This window comes from Pelophylax lessonae, assembly GCF_965119305.1.
Source record: "Pelophylax lessonae genome assembly, chromosome: 2".
Lineage (NCBI taxonomy): Eukaryota > Metazoa > Chordata > Amphibia > Anura > Ranidae > Pelophylax > Pelophylax lessonae.
The window spans coordinates 170,922,493-170,948,436 of NC_138769.1; the positions used below are offsets into that span (position 1 = coordinate 170,922,493).

At 40.1% G+C, this 25,944-nt stretch overlaps 1 protein-coding gene across 5 annotated transcripts in view; it reads right to left on the reverse strand.

Annotated features, from left to right (window-relative positions):
- Window positions 1–25,944, reverse strand: part of CNKSR2 (connector enhancer of kinase suppressor of Ras 2) — a 546,683-nt gene that overhangs the window by 350,652 nt on the left and 170,087 nt on the right. For all 5 annotated transcript variants that reach the window (XM_082245580.1, XM_082245579.1, XM_082245578.1 and 2 more), the window contains exons 5-7: window positions 24,129–24,216; window positions 6,005–6,046; window positions 3,588–3,707 (exon numbers count right to left, since the gene is read on the reverse strand). In XM_082245580.1, the coding sequence (XP_082101706.1) occupies window positions 3,588–3,707; window positions 6,005–6,046; window positions 24,129–24,216 (250 nt within the window). The remainder of the gene's footprint in view (window positions 1–3,587; window positions 3,708–6,004; window positions 6,047–24,128; window positions 24,217–25,944) is intronic.

Below are 25,944 nucleotides of genomic sequence, written 5' to 3' on the forward strand. Positions count from 1 at the left end.
TAGTTTTAAAGAAAGAGAAAATTGGAGGAATTTTATACATGACACATACATTACGCTACTAAGTAATGCTATACGAAAACCGTTCAAAATAAACATTCCAAAAAGGTGTGGCAAAGCATCTATATGAAGTCTACTATCCACCTCTAAAAAGTTTCCTTTCTAAGCCATGTTCCATTTCCTTTAGTGCATTTTTGTGCGATTGTGTGCTTTATTCTGAGTCCGATGCACTGAGTAATGACTTATCAGTCAATTAGAGTCTTAGATATATGAAACACAGCACATCAAGACTGCATTCACATTGAGATTTTGTCATACAGAATAGACAGAAATGGTGTAGAACATAATAACATAAGGACACTGCTGGCTGTTCAAAGGGGAATTATTATAATGCTCTAAGTAATCTCGATAAACTCTGAAGACACATCTTATTCCTATGTCACTAATGTACTGCATCTGTGAAAGAGATACCACATTAAGAGGGGTCAAAATGGCACCTCACACTGCTATCAATGCTTTCACGCTTTTATCCTTCACCGCAGGTAAAATAGGTTATAATAGCTCATAAATTATAATTCCCAGGCAGTTATCAGAGGTTGCTGGGAACCTTATAGAAGATTTTATACCAAATCAAAGTGGCAAATAATCCCTTTATTATGCATGAAATAATACATCAAGCTCACAAACCACATGCCTCTAACATTACAGAAGAATTAGTTCAAAAACTGGCTGAAAATATTTCTGAAAAAGCACAAGTGACACATGCAATTATGGTAATCATGGCTGTGACTACTTCACTACATTCTATTGCTACATAGTTAGACCATACTGTCGCTGGGATACAGAGATGCTTACTTCAGTGTTGATCACAGAAAATCACAAAATTCATCATATTCATTGGACAAAAGTAAAAGGTTCACGAAGAAGCTTTACAAAAAAAAAAAAAAAATGATTTTGGTTTCCATGTATGGTAGATTATTCTTTGGATTGGCTCCGGTCTTACTTATGACAGAAATCCTTGCTGCCTAGGATGTGAAGCAATGACTTTACGACTGACTTTATGACTTTAGCCATAATAAACCAGGTTCATATGTTTCTTAGGATACCAGCATTGTGATCCCTGCAGACAGATTTCAGAGTTACTACTGTCTGTCATAACTATTATGAGGAGCTTTCACTCTAATTCCCCAGATTTTAATTTACATTACAGGAAAATTTGAAATTTAGAAGAAACACTGCATATACTGGCTCTCTGATTTTCACAACTGGGGTTGCCCCTGTATTTATTCTCAAAACTGAGCAAAGAAGGCAAGAGGGACAATATTAACTTGAGATTTAAAACGCCCCTAGAATGTCCCTCAAATACTGAACTAGTTTTTGGAGGTTACCCACTCACATGAGCATGGATATTCTATATTTCCATATAGCTATTTATAGATGAAAAAAAAATACTTAGGATGCAAAACTGTTTTTTGAACAAGGTTCACGTGTGTAACTTGGATTGGTCCTTCAAGCCATGCCAACCCCAAAGGAAGCTTAAAGCCACTTTTGAATTATCTTAACTTAAACTGTTCTGCAGCACAGCTCTCTGTAGGCTTCTTAATGCTGATCCTGCCTTTGCCAAAGCACCCCTTTCCTCCCACCATCAATTCATGTGTCAATCTATAATTTAAATTTGCTTACCGGTAGGTAAGCACCCTCATTGCCAGGAGGTAAAGAGGTGCTGTTCACCCTCATTGTCTTGAGGAAATTAAACACCACTGGGGAGAGGAATGAAAGACATGTTCCATACTTCCACAGCTTGTATAATTTGCAAATGTAATGGCTAGCCCCTTCTTAGAAAAAGTCTGGTTAATAGGTAGGAAGTTCAGCGAAAGTAACCACACCTATGGATCTCCAACATGCACTTTTTCCAGTTCTTTCAGATCATTTAATATAAATACAGTATATATTTTATATAGAATGTGACTTGCTTGGTAGTGTAAAAGGACAATGCAATCTGGCAAGTAAATTCAATGCTTTATTGCCAATAGACGTTGTAATACAGGAGCCATTCCACATCTATAAAATTGCCCACTGTTTCAGCAGATCAAAAAAGCATGCTGCCTGGATCAGACATCTGATGTGTGCCCTGGATCTCCCAGTATTTAGCTTGCACACATATCAAAAATAGCTTCCTTAAGGACCAATTGGGAAAACGCAGATGCCTCTAGTCTTCTTTGTCATCTCCAGATTCACTTTGTTGATGTCAGGAGAGTGTTCTAACTATTCTAATTAGCTCCTACAAAGAAACAAGCTAAAAACTAAAACTTGGCAAGCCCCACCAACTCATTAGCCTGTAATATTCAAAATTTACATTCAAATTGCCAGAAATTGTTTTTTTTTTTTTTTTTTAGAAAAAAACTAACAATCATTCGTTGGATATCATTCCATATTAACCACTTGCCGACCGCCGCACGACTATCTACGGCGGCGGTCAGCCCCTCACAGGCAAAGTAACGTAGGGCTACGTCACTAGCTTGTGAGGGTCTAGGGAGCGAGCGCGCGCCGCCGGAGGCGCGCTCCGGCTCCCGCGTGGTCACGGACCCCCCCGCGCGTGTGACCGGCGGACCCGATGTCCATACAGCTGAAGCCACAGCCAATCACAGTTAGAATCACGCCCCTAGGGACACACACAGCCCCTCCCTCTCAAATAAAGTTAACCCCTTCACTACCAGTGTATTTTTACAGTAACAGTGCATATGTATAGCACTGATTACTGTAGAAATGTCACTGGTAACCCCAAAAGTGTCAAAAATGTCAGTCAAGGGTCCGATCTGTCCGCCGCAATGTCGCAGTACCGAAAAAAAAAAAAAAAAAAATCGCAGATCGCCGCCATTACGCGTTAAAAAAAAAAACAACAAAAATGACAAAAATCTTTCCCTTAGTTAGTAAACACAATAACTTTTGCGCAAACCAATCAAAATACGCTTTTTGCGATTTTTTTTACCAAACATAGGTAGCATAAAACAAATTGGCCGAAAATGTTAAAAAAATTTGATTTTTACTTTTTTTTTTTTGCGGGAATTTCATATAAAAAAAAGGGAAAAATATTGCTATTTTTGCAAAATTTACGCTCTTTTTTTTGTTTATAGCGCGTGATCAAAAAATCGCACAGGTGATCAAATACCGCCAAAAGAAAGCTCTGTTTGTGGGGAAAAAAGGACGCCAAATTAGTTTAGGTACAGCGTCGCATGACCGCGCAATTGTCCGTTAAAGTCACGCAGTGCCGAATCGCAAAATACCCTCTGGTCAGGAAGGGGGTAAAATCTTCCGGGGCTTAAGTGGTTAAGCTATAGCTGGCATAAGCAGTGACCTCTTCTTCACTGTTTAAAACCTACAAATGGCTCCAAATCCTTTGTTTCTGCTGTTGGTATACAGCTGAGAGGGCAAGAAAAAAAATACCTGCACAAGCAAGTCCTAGTCCAATCGGTAGTTTAAGGTGCTCCTCTTTGCTTATCTGGAAGTTGCATTTTCTAACTTGTAATCAGCTACAGCATGCTATATAATTTTCTGGATGATTTAGATCTTAGCAACTGTATTATTCTTACCAGTCCTTCACTTGGCTTAATGTTGGATAGCTGTACAACTTCCAGGTGGGCAGATTGAGAAACCAATGGATCAGAAGATAGAGATATGATGTGGTCACAAACACCAGACAAGGTTTTGCACTAAAGAAGAGGAGAATATTAAAATGGTCATAAACGGTTAATGCAGAATACCTTCTTTCTTCTTATGGGCAAGACAGAAATCATATTGTAGAGGACTTCTAATGCAGGAAGATAGAGAAATGTACAGGCTAATCAAGATAAAAAGCTGATTAAAGCCTTAGCTAGTGGATGTTACATATCATGCTCTGATATAATTGGATATAATGAACTATTAATAGGGATCTATTTTATCTCTAGCTCACTGTAATCCTGAAATCTACTTAAATGAAAGTTCCTTGAGCCTAATCAGGAAGCAATTTAAACCTAAAATTGATATTTAGCACTAGCTGATTCACTATTACTACAGAAACATTAGGCAAAGAAAGTGTAGCCGTAAAAACATTACAAACATGTACAGAATGCAATAGAAAAAAAGAACGGTCATGTGAAAATTTCAGACAGACACACCTCATTAAAGGGCCCATGTCAAAAGTCTTTGGGCTTGTGTCAACATTATCAGTCTGACATCAGTGTTTGATGCTTCTGAGAACATTTAGAATTGATTGATCTACATTTGACCTGCTTTAAGCAGGTTTTCCATTTTAATAGACTTGTTTAGAATGCAAAACCTGCTTGAATTTAACAAAAGCCTTTCAACACAGGACCTGAAAATTCATGGAGGGTTTCTATTGCTGTGCTTTCATTTTGAAATTGCTAATTTCCTGGTTCTTAGCCAGATTTGCTTACTTCAAGAGAACAAGTATGCAGAGAAGGACTTCTGACTTGTTTCAGACTTTCTTGCATACCTGTTTTAGGCCAGTGTCTCAAAATATAGGGGAGCCAAAGGATCAGCATAGGAGCCAGGAACCTAACATTTCTAGAGGGGGCTCAGCAATGGAAGCCATAATATTTATTTCAGGAAGGGGTTTATTTTATTCTAAGTGACATTCTCTTTTAGATAATGACAAGGGAATATCTTATTTTCGAATGTTAGCTGTTTTATTTAGTTTTCCAGTCAATTATGTTGATTATAATATTGTACTGTTTTCAAGGGTTTCTGCAACTTGTGGATGTCATAAGGTCTTCGATCCTCCCAATATGCAGTGGTATCTGTACTATTTCTCTGATGGCTGGGGTGTTCAGCCATGTTGTCAGATTGGCAACTGCTAAAGGTAGAGGTTGTCATTAGGAACAAAGAGTAGCAGAGGTCTCTATAGGCTTTATGATTGAGAGGCTGTGACAATCTCAGAGGGGCATCAAACAAACACATTAAAGTGGACTTGTGGCCAGGCTATGGACGTAAATGTATTTACATATTAATAAGCAGTATATGAGTTTACAAGCTCTCACTGACCCCAGTAACTGCATGAACTACTCTACAAGGCCTGCAGCTACAGAGGTAAGTGAGGACATGTTTAAGAGCCTATTCATGTATGAAAAAGGTACATGTTTAAATGTTTGTAGCCTGGCCACAGGTTCAGTTAAAGAATTATGGAGGCCTTGGGTTATTGCCCAGGTTGTGCCATTCTCCAGATTAGAACCCTAAGAAAGAAACAAATATTTCAAAGATGTGTAGGCTTTGTATTTTTCTAAACATTCTCTCTATGGAGCCATAATTTAGTAGGCATCCTCAATGACCGAAAGTCAGGTGGAGGGCGGTCAGAAACTTAACATTCTAGACTGAAGAAGAAGTCAACACTTGCATAACAGAACACCATGGGTTATGGGGTACCTAGGGCACTCAAATAGCTATCTAATGATAGGCGGAGACCTGTAAGGATCTGTGTTAGTTCTGGCCAAGAGTTTACTAAATGTAGGGTGCTTTAGTTTAAGAGCATTATGGCACAAGTTAGCACCAGGCTGGAAAAAAAGCAACCATTGCATTAATAGCTCAACAAAGCATATCTTTGGTCATGACTACTCTTCTGCAGTCAATATTCCATCTGCATTAAAACAAGTCACCCATCAGAGGTTACACTGGTCCACAGATTATATAGATGATTGAGAAACATAAAAAGTCAACCCTGCATTACAAAGGAAATAAGATGTATATTCCACATATAACTAAAATACCCAAATACCAAAATAACCAAATACCAGAGTTGTAGGTGGCATTGTTTTTTTCACAAATCGCTGTTAACCACTACTTAACCATACACTGGGCAGGATCAACTAAAAGCAAGTGTTGTTTTAGCTGTATAAACTTGTTGTAGAAATACTGAATTCTGGCAATTATGAACCCCCTGGGCTTAAAGTGGGCACACTTTTGCCAAGTAGGGATTAAAGATTGGATGAATATACACATTAGACAGACTCACCACATGCAGAATCTTGTTTTCAGTTTCATACACCGTACATTCCTGAAGAGACAAAAATGCATTACAAATTATTATTTCATAAATAAATGTTTCTATCTCCTATAACAAATATGCACCCTGAGCAAACTAAGATCTCATACATACACAAATACAAATTTAAAACTTTGTATAAACTGTTGCGTAGTTGTTTATGACAGCTCAGTATCTGCTTGAGGCCTTTGATTGTGAGGCCTGTATTTGAGTATGGCAAACATAAGAATTGCTAAAGTGAAACTGAACTAAACTTGTTACTTTTGATCCATTATATATGAATATGTTAATCAGACAATCACACAATGTTATGCAATGCCAGGAAACGTAGTAAAACACACAGAGTTTACAAGTGAACTCTATTAGCCCTGTGCTTCCTCTGGGGACTTTATGTCTTTGAAAAGCAGAATCAATTTATATCCTGGCTTAAAAATCATAGCCCCAGCTTAATTCCTTTTTTTTTTTTAATCTTTCTTTTATATATAAACTTGCTGATGTGTTTTAGAGTTTCATATCAGTCTTAGGCACGTCTGCTAATGAAACTACAAAATCTGATAAAAAAAAAAAAAAAAAAGGCTTTACATCATGAAACATGTTGGCTAAAAGTACCCCAAATGCTTAAACTTTGATTTTTCTTGTTTTGCGCATCATAGAGAGATAAAATGTCTTTACTATGGTTAGAAATATGAACTTCTTTTAAAGGCTAGAAAGCACCAAGCTCTAATAAGACCCCTCCGAATCTCAAAGTTATTAAAAGGTTATGTTTTTAATTAATATCTTTGTGGAATAAAATATGGTTTAAGTGGTATGAAAGTAAATCCCACTTACATTTCAGTCTCCAAATCTTAGGACGACAAAATGTCTGTGCCAGATCTTTCATTTAAACAGCTTGTAGTTAATTTTCAAGAAACCCATGCTGATTTTAATCAATACTAGTTATGTGCTGATCAAGGCAAAAGCACTTACTATTACTGTAGGAAACTTTTTTTAAAACAAAATTGTGTTACTTTTTTAGCAGTATTATATCTTGAATGTTGCAAATATCACATGGTTCGAATATTTCATGAGGAGTGGTTATGTTAATTGATGGACACATTGAAAAATGTTGAGGCTATCATAATTATTGGTTAATACACTCTATAACATTTACATTCTCCTTGATCAATAAAGTCGTGATTAATGTATTATGTGGTTAAATATAGCACAATACTACATCTCAGTTGTGCAAGTGATAAACAGCGAATTTGAAAAGTTTTTAGCAAACAGTGAAGAGGGCAATTTAACACTTATGATGTATTGGTATTTTTACCCATTTTTATATGCTTCTGTCCACATACTGTATGCTAGGTGTTTATTTCTGTGGAAATTAAAATAAATATAAGGTTGTGGGTGCACCTGTAGGCAGGTTGCCTACAGTATGTTAGTTAAGTGCTGGTTGACCCAGGCTGGGGAAGTGGTTAATATTGTGCATTGCTGTTTACAGGCTTTTTGGACCCAGCCTACCTACCCTGCGATATAAATAGGAGGAGATGACCAGGTTCATAGAGAATGCCATGACTACTGCAGTGGAGGTCTGCTTTGCCTTGCAGTTCGTCAGAGGCATCGGGAGCCCAGAGATCTACCAGTTCTTAGAGAACACTCATCATGGACTTACTACCTTGTTGAGGCTGGGCAGCCTCAACAAGGGAGACCGATAGAGATAGCTAGGGGATAATCGATTATATTTGTTCATGTTGGACTGTATTGCCAAAGCCTTTAAGTAAAAGTTGCATCAACTGTTCATAATGGTTCCTGGCGTATCTAATGTAGCACTGCCTCCTTAAGGACAGCTGGATTTTCACACTTTCGGGTCCCCCTGGGTTACTGTTAGCAAATTTGGCATTCAAGTCTATCTCTTTACTTCTTGGCACATTCAAGTCTATCACTTTACTTCTTGGCTCAGTCAATAATTAGTCCAGGGGTATGTAGTTGTTTTGTGTTTTATTGAGAAGTTAGGGATGGGAGAAGGAAATAGTGGGATACTCCAGATTAATTATGCACAAGACGTTGGAGGACATCTATCTCTTGATACAGCCAGGCTGTTGATCCATCTCGCCACTTAGGTTGATTTAGGGTTAAGTCTCTTTCTAGAGGACTTGATGAACTAAAGTTATATTCAGGACACTCTCCTAGTATCCTCTTTCTTTTCCACTGACACCCATCCACTGACTATCCTACTCCTGGGGTGCCCCCCCCCCCTCAGGTCAGACCCCCTTGACACGATCACCTGTACTCACGATACCGTTTTTCTAGGGTCTCCAGTTTCTCCCCCTCAGTCAGCTTTCCTGGACCTCTGGGTTCAGCTCCATTCCTCTGGCCCTCAGGATGACCTCCTGATGCCACGTGCCACTGCTACAGAGGAGGAGGTAGCCGCCACCCTCCCTCCGGGACTCTGGTCACTAGCTTTTATACATAATCAGTATGCACCAAGACAGCCGGTCTCTGCCAATCCCCAGGACTGTATCAAAGCCTATGTATCCATTGGTCAGGTTTCCTCCCAGTGTCCAACATGCCTCCCTATTGGACCAGTGTGAAACACTCTCTAGACTCAATGATACACATAGTGAGCACACTGAGCGGACCTCACTAACAGATCCTGTTCTCTGCTAGACAGAAAGCAATATAGATATGCCTGCTGCTCCTCCGATAGGCAGACAGAGCAAAAAACTTTACTCTCACTAGCACCTACCTAGGAGGGTGCTACACTAAGAACATGAGTTTGTAAAGTACAGATGGGTTATGAATTAACGCCACAGCTACAAGTTTTATTCAGCAAGACAAGGAAGAGGAATGCAGTTGCTATGGGTAACAGTGAAAAATACATTGCAGCCAGTCTAGGTGATGGGTCCTTCAAGCAACCACGACTGAAACCCCCTTACAGAGACCCATAGTCTGGCTGCATTTTACAGGGAGTGAAGGAGTTAACAAGGGCACGCATGAGGTCCTTGTTAGGTGCACAGCGGGACCCCACTCTGTTACTGGGAGTGAAGGGGCAGATGAATGCTGGGGACTGGTTTAGCAGTGTCCCTCCTAAATGCAACATACATCAGGCAACAGCATGAAGTGACCCAGGACAGCACTTTTCAGAGGAACTCCGTAGTTTTATTACTGCACAAAGTGACAGGGCTCATCTCTAATTCATGGAAATGCCCTAATGTTCGATTCTTACATAACTGTCTGCCTGGTCCAGGGCATTGATGGGTGCCTACATGGTGAACTGTACCCCCACGTTCAGGTCGAGTAGCCCCACCCATACACAGGGGCAGATCCCAGGGGGGGGGCAACGGGGAAATTGCCCCCCCCCCCCAATAAAATATTACTGACTCTGAAACATAGCCACCCTTCTAAACTAGATTGCCGTAACTGGTTACTAGGGCCACCCCAACTGGTGTCTAGAAACCAGTAACGTTGCAGTCTCACTCAGAGTGCAGCCGAGCAGAGAGGCCTGGGCCTAGTGCTTCACTGCACAGCCGTTTCCATCCACCTCCTTCTCTGGTGCGCAGTAGGGAGGGACTGATCGTGTGTGTTTGATCTTCCTCATACCAGTGTTTCCACCGCTCTGCTCCATCTTTGGCGCCCGCAGCCCACCACCCCCCGCCACCCAGTGGCATTTCATGCAGAGAGTGTCTTGTAGCAACCGGCCTGAGTTGTATCTGTGTGCTGCTGCTGAAGTGCTGGCTGGGCTGGCTCAGATCCACGGCTGCCCTAGTTCTACTCCTTCAGCCTGCGGCCTGGCCAAGCGACTGTGCGAGGGACCAGAGTGGACCACTCACAAGAGGCCACCACCCCCAGAGAGGGAATAAGATAAGGATTGGATGGAATAGTAGTATACAGTAATGAAGGAGAAGGTGAGTGACACAAGTGGGGGAGGGGGACAGTAATGAAGGAGAAGGTGACAACTGGGGGACAGCAATAAAGAAGGTGACACAAGAAGGGGAAGGGGGACAGTAATGAAGGTGGTGACAAGCGGGGGACAGGGACAGAAATGATAAAGAAGGTGACGCAAGTGGGGGAGGGAGACAGAAATGAATAAGAAGGGGACACAAGTAGGGGATGGTAATGAAGAGGACGGTGCCACAAGCGGGGGGACAGTAATAGAGAAGAAGGTGGGGACACAAGCCGGGGACAGTAATGAAGAAAGTGACAAGCGGGAGACAGTAATGAAGGAGAAGGTGACAAGTGGGAGACAGTAATGAACAAGGTGACAAGTGGGGGACAGTAATGAAGAAGGTGGTGACACAAGCAGGGGACAGTAATGAAGAAGGTGCCACAAGCAGGGGAAAGGAATAAAGGAGAAGGGGACACAAACTGGAGACAGCAACAAATGGGGGACAGTAATAAAGAAGAATAAGTTGACACAAATGGGGGACAGTAATGAAGGTGGTGACACAAATGGGGGACAGTAATGAAGGAGGTGGTGACACAAGTGGGGGACAGTAATGAAGAAGAAGGTGAAGGTGACACAAGTGGGGGACAGTAATGAAGAAGAAGTTGACACAAATGGGGGACAGTAATGAAGGTGGTGACACAAATGGGGGACAGTAATGAAGGAGGTGGTGACACAAGTGGGGGACAGTAATGAAGTAGGTGACACAAATGGGGCGACAGTAATGAAGTAGGTGACACAAATGGGGGACAGTAATAATGACGGTGACACAAATGGGGCACAGTAATGAAGAAGAAGGTGACAAAAGTGGGGGACAGTAATGAAGGTGACACAAACAGGGGACAGTAATGAAGAAGGCGATACAAATGGGGGACATAAAATTGAGTCTCTACTATCTGTCACATCCAAGTACAATAAATACACAAAAGGTGGTTCCAGAGCAACAGGACATGCACGGATGATGGCCCTTCCGGGAACATAGAGCACTCTGTTAAGGGAAACATACTTCTATGGTTGCACTTACCTGTCGCTGGGGGATCCATGCTAATATGTTCCCTGTTTGGTGCTCATACATGAGCGTATAAAATCTTGGTCCACAAAAGATGGGCATTGGGCCCTTTTTTGGTTCCCTATTTATTAGTTTCTCTTGAATATCAAGATGAGGATTGTTTGTGCTGCACACACAAGATAGGGATGTATGTGACGGATGCATGCCCAGATTAGTTACATAGTAGGTGAGGTTGAATAAAGACAATAGTCCATCCAGTTCAACCTGTGTGGTTGTGTGTGGCTGTAATCATCTCACATAGCCCTTAATGTCCTGATCCTTGAGATGTAAGTCTAAGAGTCTTTTGAAAGCCACCATACTACCCGCAGAAACCACCTCTTGTGGTAGAGAATTCCACAATCTTGTAGCCCTAACAGTAAAGAACCCCCCTCGTTGCCTGAGGTTAAAACGCTTCTCCTCTAATCTCATTGTATGCCCTCTTGTCCTCATGCAATCCCTTCGAATGAACAGCTTTTTTCTAAGCGGAGATCCCCATTGAGATATTTATAAATTGCTATCATGTCCCCCCTCAGGCGTCTCTTCTCCAGGGAGAATAAATCGAGCGATTGCAGCCGCTCTTCATAGTTAAGGTCCTCCAATCCCCTAATCAGTTTAGTTGCCCTTCTCTGGACTCTCTCCACCTCCAACACATCCCTCCTGAGGACTGGCGACCAGAACTGGACAGAATACTCTGAATGCGGTCGGACCAGTGTTTTATAAAGTGGAAGGATTATAGTCCTATCTCTGGAATACATCCCTTTCTTTATGCATGCTAATATTCTGCTGGCTTTGGCAGCTGCCGCTTGACATTGCATGCTGTTGCCTAATCTATCAGTTAAAGTGATCCAGGTGGCTCTACAGCTGCCCGGTTAATTTTTATGGTTAGGAGAAGGGTGGCCCTGGTCCCCCTGCCACCACCTGCGGTGGTTCCCAGGCTGTCCCATTACTTTAGGGCGTATGGGACTTCGATAAACTGCCAGAATAGTTAAATACAGAGGAGACTGAGGAAAATCTGTTCCCCAATCGCCTCTGTAACTAATGAATTGTCACTTCTAGTTTCAGAGCTGTCATTCCACAGCCACTGTAGCTGGGGAAGCAGGTAATCAAGCATGATCTATGCTAAATTACTTGAACCAGAGGGCAGGAGAGACACTGGAGGTCTAACAGATCCCTGAGGTCTCCATAAAGAGTAACTACCACTCGTCCATGCTATCACATAGGGGCTAGTTTGCCCCTCATGATAGCAAAGTTAAATAAAAAATATAAATATAGAAAAAGTGAAAAAAAAAAAAAATATATATATATATATATATATATATATATATATATATATATATATATATATATATATATATATATACACATACACACACATATATATATATATATATATATATATATATATATATATATATATATATATATACATACATACATACATACACAGTATATATAGACACATACATACACTGCACTTACACACAAATGCAAACATGCACATAGGCCCTGCATGTGTATGTGAACAGTGATTACGCCACACATGTGAGGTATGGTCATGAATAGGGATGATCGAACTTTCCAAAAGTTCGGTTCGACCAGAACACCCGAACTTCCCGAAAGTTCGGCCCGATTTCAGAACCCCATTGAAATCAATGGGACCCGAACTTCGGTAATCCAAAAACACCATTTTGAAGCCCTAAAACCCAATAAATGCCCCTAAAAAGTGCCTAGGGTTCTGGGTCATGCCACAGGGACTATTAATCACACAAAATAAAGTTCTTAATAACTGTCATTTTGATAGAGAGACAATTATTGAAAAAAAAAAAAATGAGATTTCTTTGGATTTAGTGTCTGGGGGGTCTAAAAAGTGTACCTGTGAAGTTTCAGCTCTGTAGCATGTCCAGAACTAGAAAGAAAAATTTTATTAGAATTGCAATAGAACAGGATAGTGGCTCCGCTATTTTCACACCTTGCCGGTTTTGAAGCAAGCGTTTTTTGGGCATTTTTTGGGGGTCTTTGGAGGCAGGCATAACATCAGAACTTCTGTGTAGGGGTATATATATATATATATATATATATATATATATATATACACACACACACACACACACACACACACACACACACACACACACACACGTATGTATATATACACATATATAGGTGTGAAAGTAGCAGAACACTATGCTTGCGCTAATGAAATAATTAACACCCATATGGCTTCTCTCCTTTCACACCTATATGCGTGTATGTGTATAAATACATATAAGTGTGTGTGTATATATACCCCTATACAGAATTTCAGATGTTTTGCCTGCCTCCAAAGACCCCCAAAAAATGCCCCAAAAAAAACGCCTGCTGCAAAAACACACCTTGGCGTTTTTGTAGCTGGCGTTTTTTTGGGCATTTTTTGGGCGTCTTTGGAGGCAGGCATAACATCTGTACTTCTGTGTAGGGGTATATATACACACACACACGTATGTATATATATATATACACACATATATAGGTGTGAAAGTAGCAGAAACCTGTGCTTGCGCTAATGAAATGAAATAATTAACACCCATATGGCTTCTCTGCTATAACACCTATATATGTGTATAAATACATACAAGTGTATGTGTGTGTATATACCCCTATACAGAATTATAGATGTTTTGCCTGCCTTCAAAGACCCCAAAAAAATGCCCAAAAAACGCCTGCGCCAAAAAAAAAAAAAAAAAAACGCCCAGGTGTGTTGTTGCAGGCGTTTTTTTTGGGTATTTTTGGGGGGTCTTTGGAGGCAGGCATAACATCTGAACTTCTGTATAGGGGTATATATACACACACACACTTATATGTATTTATACACATACACATATATAGGTGTTATAGCAGAGAAGCCATATGGGTGTTAATTATTTCATTAGCGCAAGCATAGGTTTCTGCTACTTTCACACCAATATATGTGTATATATACATACATGTGTGTGTGTATATATACCCCTACACAGAAGTACAGGTGTCATGCCTGACTCCAAACATGTCCTCAAAAAAGCCCTATAAACACCTGCAACAAAAAGCAGGGTGACAGGGGCGAAGCCACTATCCGGTTCTATAAATGTTCTAAGAGAAACAATCTTTTCTCTATAGCAGTCACCCTGACATGGAAGGGTTTTGTCACCCTGCCATAGCAGTCAGAGTCAGTTAACCCTACACTACACTACGGTCCCCTTAAACTTAACACTTTCCCTACAGAAACTAGATTATTAAATCTAACTATAGTGGAAAATAGTACCCTAACTACACTAGATATCTCTTTCCTCACACTAATATTTGCTAAATGACACTTTGAGAGCAGAAGTAACAGAACTGTTTCCACTCTCTTCCACAGCCCTGTATTAAAATGGTAGAGGTTTGGCGGGGCTATCTTATATACTGGGGGCATATTCACTAATGATTGGCCTCTGGACCCCCTAGTCACTTCAATCACATTCCTAGCATTCTCCTGCCCCCTCAATTGGCTTTTACTGATGGTTCTGGTCCAATCACAGGCTTTTAAAGCCCAGTTCCTGTCCCATTGCATTTTGGTCGCTTCTGGTTGCCGAATTCCGAACTTTTTCAGCAAAAAGTTCGGAATTCGGCCGAACCTCGAACAGTCAATGTTCGGGTCGAACCGATGGTCGACCCGAACCGTTCGATCATCCCTAGTCACGAATGCTGGATTGAAAGCAATAATTCTAGTGCCATAAACTATAGTAACATAGTAACTGATAACCTATAAAGATGTTTAATTTATCTTCTTTAGGTACCATAGTCTCCATTTCACAGGCACTCGCAACTTGAGGAGTCATGACATGTTTGGCACCTAGTAACTCCATGCAACTGCATCTTTTATACCTTACAAAATTGTGTATGTGCGCACTAAAATTAATATACTTTTAAAAAGACAAACAGCTGCCACATAAAAATGCAATGTCCACCATTTTATTCTCTAGGGCCTCTGCTTTCAGAAAATATATAAAATTCTATATCATCAAAAATAATATATTCGTTATAGGTGGTGGATAGCAGGCTAAGCCATCCCCAGTTTCTTGGATCTTCCCATCAACATATTTGTATTCCCAGCGTGGTTATTGTTCACCTAGGGGCTTAGGTTTCCACTTCTACCATATGTTCCAGCACCTTCAGAATAGTAAATGAATAAAAATGTATCTATTGTCTCAACTTTTCAGCACAAACTAAAATCTAAAATATCAGCTTTCTGTGGACTAACCCTTTAAACTGTATATTATAGGAAGTAAATCTAAACAATGTTCTCTCTTCAAAGTTCCTTCATCACTAACTGTCAAACGCTACAAAACTCTTGTCAACCTCATTTTATATCACAGGTTATGGTAATCTAGCCACATTTTGTCAGCCTAGTGAATATTTTGCTGTGAATGATTGTGTTCAACTAGAAAAACTAATCTGCAATACAAAAAAGCCTAAACAAAAAAAGAAATGAAATAAGCTTATGCTTATATTAGGATATATTTATTCTGGATAGAAACAAGTGGCCCAATATTTAATTCTAGAAAATAAAATAAAAGGTAAAGAGAGAAAAAAAAAATAAACAACTTACTGTGAATTTCACAATGATTATCAAAGCTCTTAACTACAATCTGCCTCTGTCTGACAGATGACCAAGGACCCATGATGAATTACAGGCCTCAGTTACAAAATATCTATTTTCTCCTAACATACCCTTCTCTGTCTCACATAGTTTATTGTTGAGCAGGGCAGTGTAACATAGAATTATACATCATCCACAGCTGTGCACCTGTATTGTTCATCCTTGTGACACATTACGTTTGGTTACTCAGCCTTTCAAAAGTGACTATATGTTTCCAGTTTTAACAAAGAATACCCTAGACACAAATAAAAAAAAAAAAAAAAAAAAGAAAACTTGTACACCTTGGTCACATGTATTTTGGTAATGTGTATGACACATGCAAGATAACTAAAAATGTTGCAAAAAAAAAATTAAATTAAGCAAAAAAAATTGCAAGCCATTATCATTAAATTAGTATTGATTGAAATTAGAACAGATTCATTTGATTTGCTTGAATATTTCCATGTTACATATTATTGCAAAAGTATTTATATTACAGTGTTCCAACTTATTATTAAGAAAATACATTTCTATAAGAATTTTTACAATTTGATTAAATTAGCATAATACAAGTGCATATTTGAGATAATAGAGGTCTAGCTCTATTAGGTTGGATAAGGACCATTGGTAAACCACAATCCTAAAATCCTCATTTGGATTGATTTCTGAGCTTGGGAAGTCTAAAATCCTATACACACACTATACCATTTTCTTTAGATTTTTTCCTTTAGATTTACCAAAACCATATAATATGAGGTCAGACCTAAACACTTTCAATTTGTTTGCTATCAGACGGGCTCTTGCACAACATAGTTGAAGGTAAATCTAAAGGAAATCTACCAACAAAAGTTGTATAGTGTGTATCCAGCTTTAGGCATTAGGGTATTTAAGCACTTCAGTATAGCTTTGGAAGTGTGCTTGAAATCTGCTGAAGGTGTACCTCTGCACCGCTCACAGGTATTCCATTGGGCTTGTTTTTTCACTCCAATTTTGTCCTCAAAATCAGACTAATTTTTCAGTTCCTGCATATCCAAACATAAGGCTTCCACAAAAATGCTCTCTGTGGGAATGACGTTCTCAGGGTGATAGGCAGTGTTGGACATATTGTTTTATATTAAGATATAAAAAAAAATTAAATTTGTTCTTCTTAAACCGGAGCTCCACCCAAAATGTGAAGTCCCGCTTGTTCTCACCTTCCCTTCAATTGCCCCATTTGGCACTTGTTTGGGGGGGGGGGGGGCAGGTACCTGTTTTTGACAGGTACCCACTCCCACTTCCAGGTAAGATCGCCGCATGGCGATCTATGACATATACGGCCCCTCCTCCTTCCCCCTCCTGCCTCCTGGAACCTGTGTGTCCCCCAGAAGATGGCAGGACCATTTAGAAAGTGCAGCATTATTCGCGCATGCGCAGTAGGACATTGGCTGTGAAGCCTGAAGGCTTCACTGCCTGTTTCACTTACATGCAATGCCTGTGCCTGCACCCAAAGCCATTGCAGGTTTCCCTGGACAGGTAAGTGTCCTTATATTAAAAGTCAGCAGCTACAACATTTGTAGCTGCAGACTTTTCATTTTTTTTTTTTTTTCTTCAGCCGAAGCTTTGCTTTAAATGTTTTTAAATAAACTTGCCAAGTCTCACATATACCTTTTGGCTAACAGAATTTTGTATGAGGGTTTGTAAGCAATGGCTTTCTTTTCATTGCTGTTCCCTAAAGACAAGTTTTGGGGGCTTCTAGGCAATTGTTTTCCCATGGATCGCTTCTACCATCTAAACTAGCAGTCTGTGCAGTTCCTTTTTAGTTTTTAGCCTCTTTGTTGCTTCTCTGAACAATGCATTTCCTGTTTTAGCGAATGACCTTCTCTGGGCTGTCACTTTCATAGCCTATTAAAATTATTTAAAAATAGACCTAATCATTCAATACTTCAAGGGATGTTCAGGGTTTGAGACACTTTTCTCAACACAATCCTAGTTGAACTTTTTTCTAGACATTTTAATTTTAAAACTTCATTATGTTTTTTGTTTTAATACTGCAAGGAAACCTGCTTCAGATACAGGTATATTGGGCACTCTAACCATGGTTGGTACGTGGCAAAAAAAGCAATCAGACTATGGGCAAAGACCGATCAAAACATTCTTAAACATGTCGGCTCCCCGGAGTTCATCTTTCTACAGAGACCATGTCTCACATGGCTGGGCATGGAAAGGAGCAGGGGGAGATAAGAAACTGCAGGGCATACAGGGGGGTTTTTGGACATGTGTAAGACACCGAAGGTAGGCAACATGTTAACCACTTGCCAACCACTTACCACATATTTACTGCGGCAGTGTGGCTCTCCCAGGCAAACTGACGTAGGTATACGTTGGTCGCCAGTGGCAGCCAGGTGGGCAAGCGCGCTCTCCTGCTCGCGATCGTCAGCGGGGAAGCTGATGCAGTGGGCAGGCGGCTCCGATTGCCGCCTGACACCCGCACTCATTCCCCGCTGAGAGAAGAACGGTCAGCTGATATGATATGATTATAGAACCCATGTGACCCTGCTATATAGGATCACATGTCTCCATGTTCATTTCAGAAGCCACGCCCCCTCACAGTTAGAATCACTCCCCTAGGCTCACATTTAACCCCTTGATCACCCACAGGGTTAACCCCTTCCCTGCCAATAGCATTATTACAGTAACAGTGCATATTTTTAGCACTGATTACTATAGTAATGTCACTGGTACCCCCAAAAGTGTCAAAAATGTCAGTTAGGGTTCCGATCTGTCCGCCGCAATGTCGCAGTCCCGCAAAAAAAAAAAAAAATGCAGATCGCTGCCATTACTAGTAAAAAAAAAGAAGAAAAAAGAAAAAAAAAAAAAACAAACAATAAAAATGACAAATCTTTCTCTTTGCCATAGTTAGTAGACACGATAACTTTTGCACAAACCAATCAAAATACGCTTATAGTGATTTTTTCTTTTTTGCCAAAAATATGGAGCAGAAAACAAATTGACCTAAAATGTAAAAAAAAATTTTTGGGGAATGTCATATAGCAGAATGTGAAAAATATTGTTTTTTTTTTCAAAATTGTTGTTCTTTTTTAGTTTACAGTGCAAAAATAAAAAAAAAATAAAAATAAAAAAAAAAAAAAAAATCACACAGGTGATCAAATACCACCAAAAGAAAGCTCTATTTGTGGGAAAAAAGGACGTACATTTAGTTTGGGTACAGTGTCGCACACCGCGCAATTGTCCGTTAACGCAGTGGCGCATCGCAAAATAGGGCCTGGTCAGGCAGGGGGCAAATCCTTCTGGTCTTAGGCCTCTTTCACACAGCCGCTCCGATTTTTTCTTCCGCTGCGGCACTTTTTTTTTCATTCACGGACACGGATGACATTTGTGTCATCCGCTCCGTACGTCCACATATCATCCCATCCGTTTGCGGATGATATACGGACATAATGTATGTCTATGGAGATTGGGGATGTCAGTGGATGACACCGCTGACATCTGATTTTGCATCCGTTTCGTTTTTTAAAACGGAAGAAAAATAGGGTTCTGTTCCGTTCCAAAAAAACGGAACAGAGCTGAAAGGACACAAATCGGATGTCAGCAGATGGTCATCCGCTGACATCCGCAATCCCATTGACATGCATTATGTCCGTATATCACCCGCAAATGGATGGGGTGATATGCAGACATACGGAGCGGCCGTGTGAAAGAGGCCTTAAAGTGGTTAAGTAGCTCTGGATATACATGCAAAAGGCAGTATTTGACGACCAAATTTACAAACACAAGCCCTTTTTCTTTTGTATATAGGAGCAAAAAATAAAAATAAAATTAAATGCACTGCATCAGGTTTTTTTTCGCTGCTAGAGTGACCTTTTTTTTTGGGGGGGGGGGGATATCCCTTCAGCTTCTTAATACCATGTACTGCATATGGAGGAAAAATGCCAACTATACATTCCTTCTACAGTTCAACTGTGAATTTGCAACATTTTAAATGGCCCAACTACTTGTTACTTTGGAATGGTTAGCATGGCATCTGAAAAAGTTGCTTCACTAAAGAAGTATTTAGACAATTTTGTCTAAAAGAAACCTACAGTTCCAGAATTTATTGCTAAATCAAGAATCGTGAAAAATGCATAGCCTTGTAATACTGCCATTCCTAGCTTCTCTTTATAATAGCAAAGGCATGACAAGATTTTGATATGAAAGAAATGGGTGAAAAGAAAATTAAATCACACTATGACTTTGTTTTACTTATCTTGACCTTCAAGCACAGGACGAAAGAAAGCAAATAGCTACAGCATTTCTGCCATATTTTACAGCAAATGTCTGTTAGGTTCAAACAGATCATACTTAATTTTAAATGCAGATGTAAAATATGCCCTTTGAAACAATGCGAAGAATGGAGGACACCACAAATCCTGTTACTATAGAATAGTGAATGTGACTCTCTCTGCCTTTAACCAGCAGCTGGCACAGTGCAGTCTTGGGGCAGCAGTGGTTTGAATGATGTAGCTCTTGTTAACATTCTTGAAGTGATTTTCCAGCAAATGTCAGCCTCTAAGATCAATATGTGATTTGCATTGGTCTAAATGATAAAGTTGCTGTATTCAAATACTTACTAGCACATAGCTATACAAATACATGTGCACACTTGGTATTGGCTTCAGTTTGCTTTGAACACGTTTGTATAGAAATTAACTGTCACAAACATGCTAAAATGCAAGCATATCTAAAACGAAAACTTGAATTTGTTTTGTACACTGTAAAACACAGCCCTAGAATAAGTATCTATCATAATGCCTGCAATCGCAGAGTGACTAAGTGACTATGCTGACCAACGAGGAGTTCTTCTTTCTTCCAGGACACCTTACCAGAAGATGACTTAGATCTGCATCTCACTGTTCAACATGATCACGTGGTTGTCCTGACCAATGAGCAGCTGCCATTGCCAGAACTATGATGGATACCCAGTCCAGGCTGTGTATTGAGTTGTAGGGTGTACGGACCGCAACACCAGCAGCATAGGGCATCAGGGTCGTCATGAGAAGCAGGGTCCAGAGGGGAGGCCTGGAAATCTAGAGTTTGTCCAGTGAACCTCTGGGCCAGTATAACAGCCAGGAAGCTAGCATTTATAAAGAGAATTCAACAGCAGCCAGCCAACAGAACATTCTCAGTTCAAGATTTCTATATAGGAGAAGTTCACCTTATTATATATCTATATCTATCTATCTATACACACACACACATACATCTTTTTGAAGTAAATAAATCTGCATTTATTATTTCCTTGGGAGCCTGGAAAGCATTGCACCCACGTTCAGCAGATTGTGGTTGCAATGCAGGGCTCTTGCAGACTCTGCATAAGCTGTCTGGCCTTACATCAGATAGCCAAGCAATATCACACCAACAGGAAGGATCAATGAACTACCACAGCGTTTAACAGCACCATGGTAGTTTATTGAGAAGTACAAGCCAACAGCTGCAAAGGCTGCCGGGCTTTATAGTTTTCCATTCACAGAACTTTGTGAATGAATGAGGCAGCCGGAGCCCCGCACAGCCATGTTCTTTGCAGTCTATGAGAGAGCAGGGGGAGGGTGAGGGACCGGTGGCTTTGCAACACGGTATATGTTACACCCTGATTATGGGTGTATCATATAACATGTTACAAAAGGTAAACTTGTCCTTTAAAAGAAATCCCAATAAAAAGGAAAGTTTTTTTTTTTATCCTAATGCATTCTATAGGAAAAAAAATCCTTATGTGTGTAGCAGCCACCCCAGCACCCCCTAATACTTACCTAAGCCCCCACTCATGTTCAACAATGTCCACGCATCCCTCGGCCGTCTGGGCCTCTCCCTCTAGAGACAGCTCCCGCAGCTGTCAAAGTCAGTGAGCCAATCAGGAGAGAGAGGGGGCAGGGCCAGGCAGCAGCTTCATGTCTGAATGAACCCACGAGCTGCAGCTCGGCTCGGGTACCCCCATAGCAAGCTGCTTGCTGTGGGGGCACTTGATAGGAGGGAGGGGTCAGCAGCAGCGAGGGACCCCCAGAAGAGGATCCGGGCTACTCTATGCAAAACCAACTGCACAGAGAAGGTAAGTATAACATGTTTCTTTCTTTCTTTTTTCAAAAATTAGACTTTGCAATCACTTTACCCCTTTACACCAACAGTATGCAAATATGCGGCCCCATTGGACTTGGCTTTTTTTTTGGTGGGGCAGCATATTTGCATACCTTCCTTTGCATACCTCACAGAGAGACCCGGGCCCCGTTCTAAAGAACGGGACCCAGAACAGCTGGTTCCGAGTCACCTGATTGCGGTTATAGCCTCTGATTTGCTATCACAGTGATCAGTCACCGTGAAGCCCGTTCCTGTGTTTTCTGTCTCTGTGAATGGATGGGAGAGATACATTGTAGCACTCTGTCCTTGCAGAGATATAAAAAAAAAAAAAAGAAAAAAATAAAGTTTTGAAAAAAATAAAAGTAAATAAGAATTAAAAAAATACCTAGATCAAGGTTTGATCTAGGTCAGTGCCAGGGTTAGTGTTCGGGTCAAGGCAAGGGTCAAAGGTCAGGGTCAGTATTTTTGACAGGATTTTTTTTTTTTAAATTAATATCCGTGTCAATTAGTGTCAGTGTGTTTAAGGTAGGATTTAAAAAAGCAAAATGCACCATATTGATTCTGCGCTGTACTAGGTGTACTATGTGTACAAACAACAACATTATACAGTAGGAATCAGAGGGCCCTACACATTAGAGCTTACAATCTAAGATGGAGGGTCAAGAGATACAAGAGGTAATAACTGTGGTGGATGGGTTGATGGAGAAAACAAAAGCACAGTTGCTAGGTGGATGCCAGATAGGTTTCTCTGAAGAGATGTGTTTCAAGGGATCGTCTGAAAGTAGACAAAGTAGGAGAAAATCAGACAGATTGGGGTAGAGCATTCCAGAGGATGGGGGAGGCTCGGGAGAAGTCCTGGAGGCGAGCATGGGAAAAAGGTTACAAGGGAGCTCGAGAACAGGAGGTCCTGGGAGGAATGAAGAGAACGAGTCGGTTGGCATTTTGAGACCAGATTAGTGATGTAGCTTTGTAGATGGCTTTGTAAGTTATGGTTAGTAACTTGAATTTCATTTGTTGGTTGAGTGGCAGCCAATGGAGGGATTGGAAAAGAGGGGTAGCAGACAGAGCGGTTTGCAAGGTGGATGAGCCTGGCAGCAGGGTTCATGATGGACTGAAGGGGGGGGGGGGATAGCCTTTTTAAAGGTAAGAAGGTGAGAAGGAAGTTGCAGTAATCGAGACTAGAGATAACCAGGGAGTAGATTAGAAGCTTTGTGGTATCATCGGTTAGGAAGGGAGATGTTGCGGAGGTTGAGGCAGCAAGCTTTGGACAGTGACTGAATGTGTGGCTGAAAGGATAGTTCAGAGTAACAACATACACATATGCGGTATTACTGCGATCGGACAGAGCAGGGGAATATTGTTTGGGTTGTTCTTTGGTGGTAGGTTATGGTAGTAGCAAGAAATATACAAGTACATTTAAAAAAAAAAATGAATGACGATTTGGGCCAGTTTTCTTTTGATAATGAAAAAAAAAATAAGGGGGGATATCCGTTACCATTTACTACCAAATTAAAGCCAAATTGGTCCAAAAAAAAAAAACAAAACAAGGTATAATCCACCTGGATGCACAAAGTAGTTATGATAATATGTATGGTTTTAGTAACATGTCAAATTGACAAAATTGGGCTTAGGCATTTCGATTTGTTTTACCCTTAGATATGAAGGGGTTAAGAAAATCCAACTAAGCAATAGCTATATATATATTGGCAACAAAATATTATCTTATCATTTGAATCCCAATGCTTTCTGTGAAAACAAAACTTGTTTCGTAGTGTCAGTGAGGCATATACTGTACATCTGTAAAAGTTTACATTTTTGGATGGCATAGGTAACAAAGTCAGTCAAAGAAGCTAAATGCTGAACTGAGATACCTATTCCTTGTGTATCTATGAAAGCATGTCCCGTAACAGCCATTCTGTGTAATCATATGAGCTTTACTGTTCAGTTATTTTGTTGGTCATGTTTACAGTATGGCCATCATTAAATCTAGTATATTTATGGAAATCTATGGTCACAGCACACACTTTCCAAAGGACTACATATCCTATGGTACCTTGCTGCCTGCAAGAGGTGATTCCTGTACTGACTCCGCCTCCTGAAACCCCTACTCTCAGCACCGCTGTACTTTAGAAGGAAGGTTCAGTGAACTGTGTGACACAGCAATACCTACTCACATAATTCAGGGAAGTAAATGCGGGGGAATCTTCAGAAAATAAGTTTACAAAATTCAAGTTTGGTCAGATTAATAGAAGTAGGCTAGAAATCAGTGAGATATAATGTGGAAAAATATGATTTTAAATTTTGACTGTAGATACATTTTAAGTGCTGGTCAATCAAAATATCACCAATCAAAAACCATGTCAATCAGTTGTCATGTACAAACCTGTTGGACAATTGTGGTCAATTCCAAGCACAGTTGGATAACATTGTTTCTTGTAACTGAATAATCCGTAACAGCAGCAAATGGTGATCTACAAAGAAAGCAAAAAATTAACACGAGGCTCAATGTAATGTTCCAACTGCATTCAATATAAAAATAAAACTGCTAGTTCAGCTAATTTCTAAAATACTTATTGATACCTCCCAACAGTACCCCATCATGCACAAAATAAATCCATGTTTTTATATATATACATACACATATACACACACACACATACATACATACATACACATATATATTTTAGACAGCCCATTCAGTGTTAGATCTGATACACAGAACTGCTGGGAGATATGCAAACTTTCAAAGTCATTTGGAAATTTCTCTAGCACTCAGCTATCCTTTACTTCATTTTAATGCCCTGTTTAACACATGTCCTAAAAGCTTTTTAAAATGTATTTTACACTCTATTTTCAAATGTATTGGGACGTCTGCCTTTACACACACATGAACTTTAATTGCATGCCAGTCTTAGTCCGTAGGATTCAATATTGAGTTGGCCTGACCTTTTCAGCTATAACAGCTTGAACTCTTCTGGGAAGGCTGTCTACAAGGTTTAGGAATGCCTCACCATTCTTCCAGAAACGCATTTGTGAGGTCAGGCACTGATGTTGGATGAGAAGGCCTGGATCAGTAGTCTCTGCATCAAAGGGGATCTATCGGGTTAAGGTCAGGACTCTGTGCAGCCCTCCACCCCAAACTCGTTCATCCAGGTCTTTATGGACCTTGCTTTATGCACTATTGTATATTGCATTGTATATTGTTGTATTGCATATTGGAACAGGAAGGGGCCATCCCGAAACTGTTCCCACAAAGCTAGGAGTATGAAATTGTCCAAAATGTCTTGGCATGCCGACGCCTTCCCCTTCAATGGAACCATTGGAAAGGGGCCAAGCCCAACCCCTGAAAAACAACCCTACATCGCAATCCCCCCTCAACCAAATGATTTGGACCAGTACACAAAGCAAGGTCCATAAAGACACAGATAAGCCATGTCAATAGTTTCAATAAAAATAAAAATAAAATCTGACCTGACCTTTCAACCCCAAACTTAAAATTTTAATAATGTTATAAATATTGTAGATATAATAAATGTAACTAAAAACCTGCAGATAAAATGTGTCCAGTAGGGCAAATGTAAAAGATTTGGCAAGATCGTTTTCACATTTTCATTCATATTAATTTAGCCTTCAAGTCTGATCTATAATAAAGCAGCATTCATGCTTAAACAATTTGCTACAGGCAGGCTGGTTTTGAACATCAGTGATTTTTTTCATGTTATGATGTCCGATACTTGATTAGGGCATTTTGGCTATATTGCACCTTATTTATTTTTTAAAGCAAAATATAATTTGGTATTCAATGTTCCATGAAATGGGGAAGGCATTATAACCTTGTATTTAATATTTTTTAAGACAAATTCATGAAAAATGTAACTATAGAAGCCCAGATCAGCATTTTTAAATCCTATGCTATAAGGTGAGCACATTTAAAAATTAACTTGTTACACCCCCGTATGCATGACCTGCTCTGTTACTAGATACTCTTTACATTATTACCAGGTACTTTTATTACTAGATACTTTTAAATTACTCATTTTACAAAGATTATTAAATTGAGCAACTTCATTAGATGGAGGAGGAGCAAGAGTAGCCCAGGAATAGGTCTGTCCAGTATGCATTAAACTAGTATTCCCCAAACTGGCCTTCAACTGCCACTAACAATGCAAGTTTTTCAGTTCTTTTCAGAGATGAAAAAA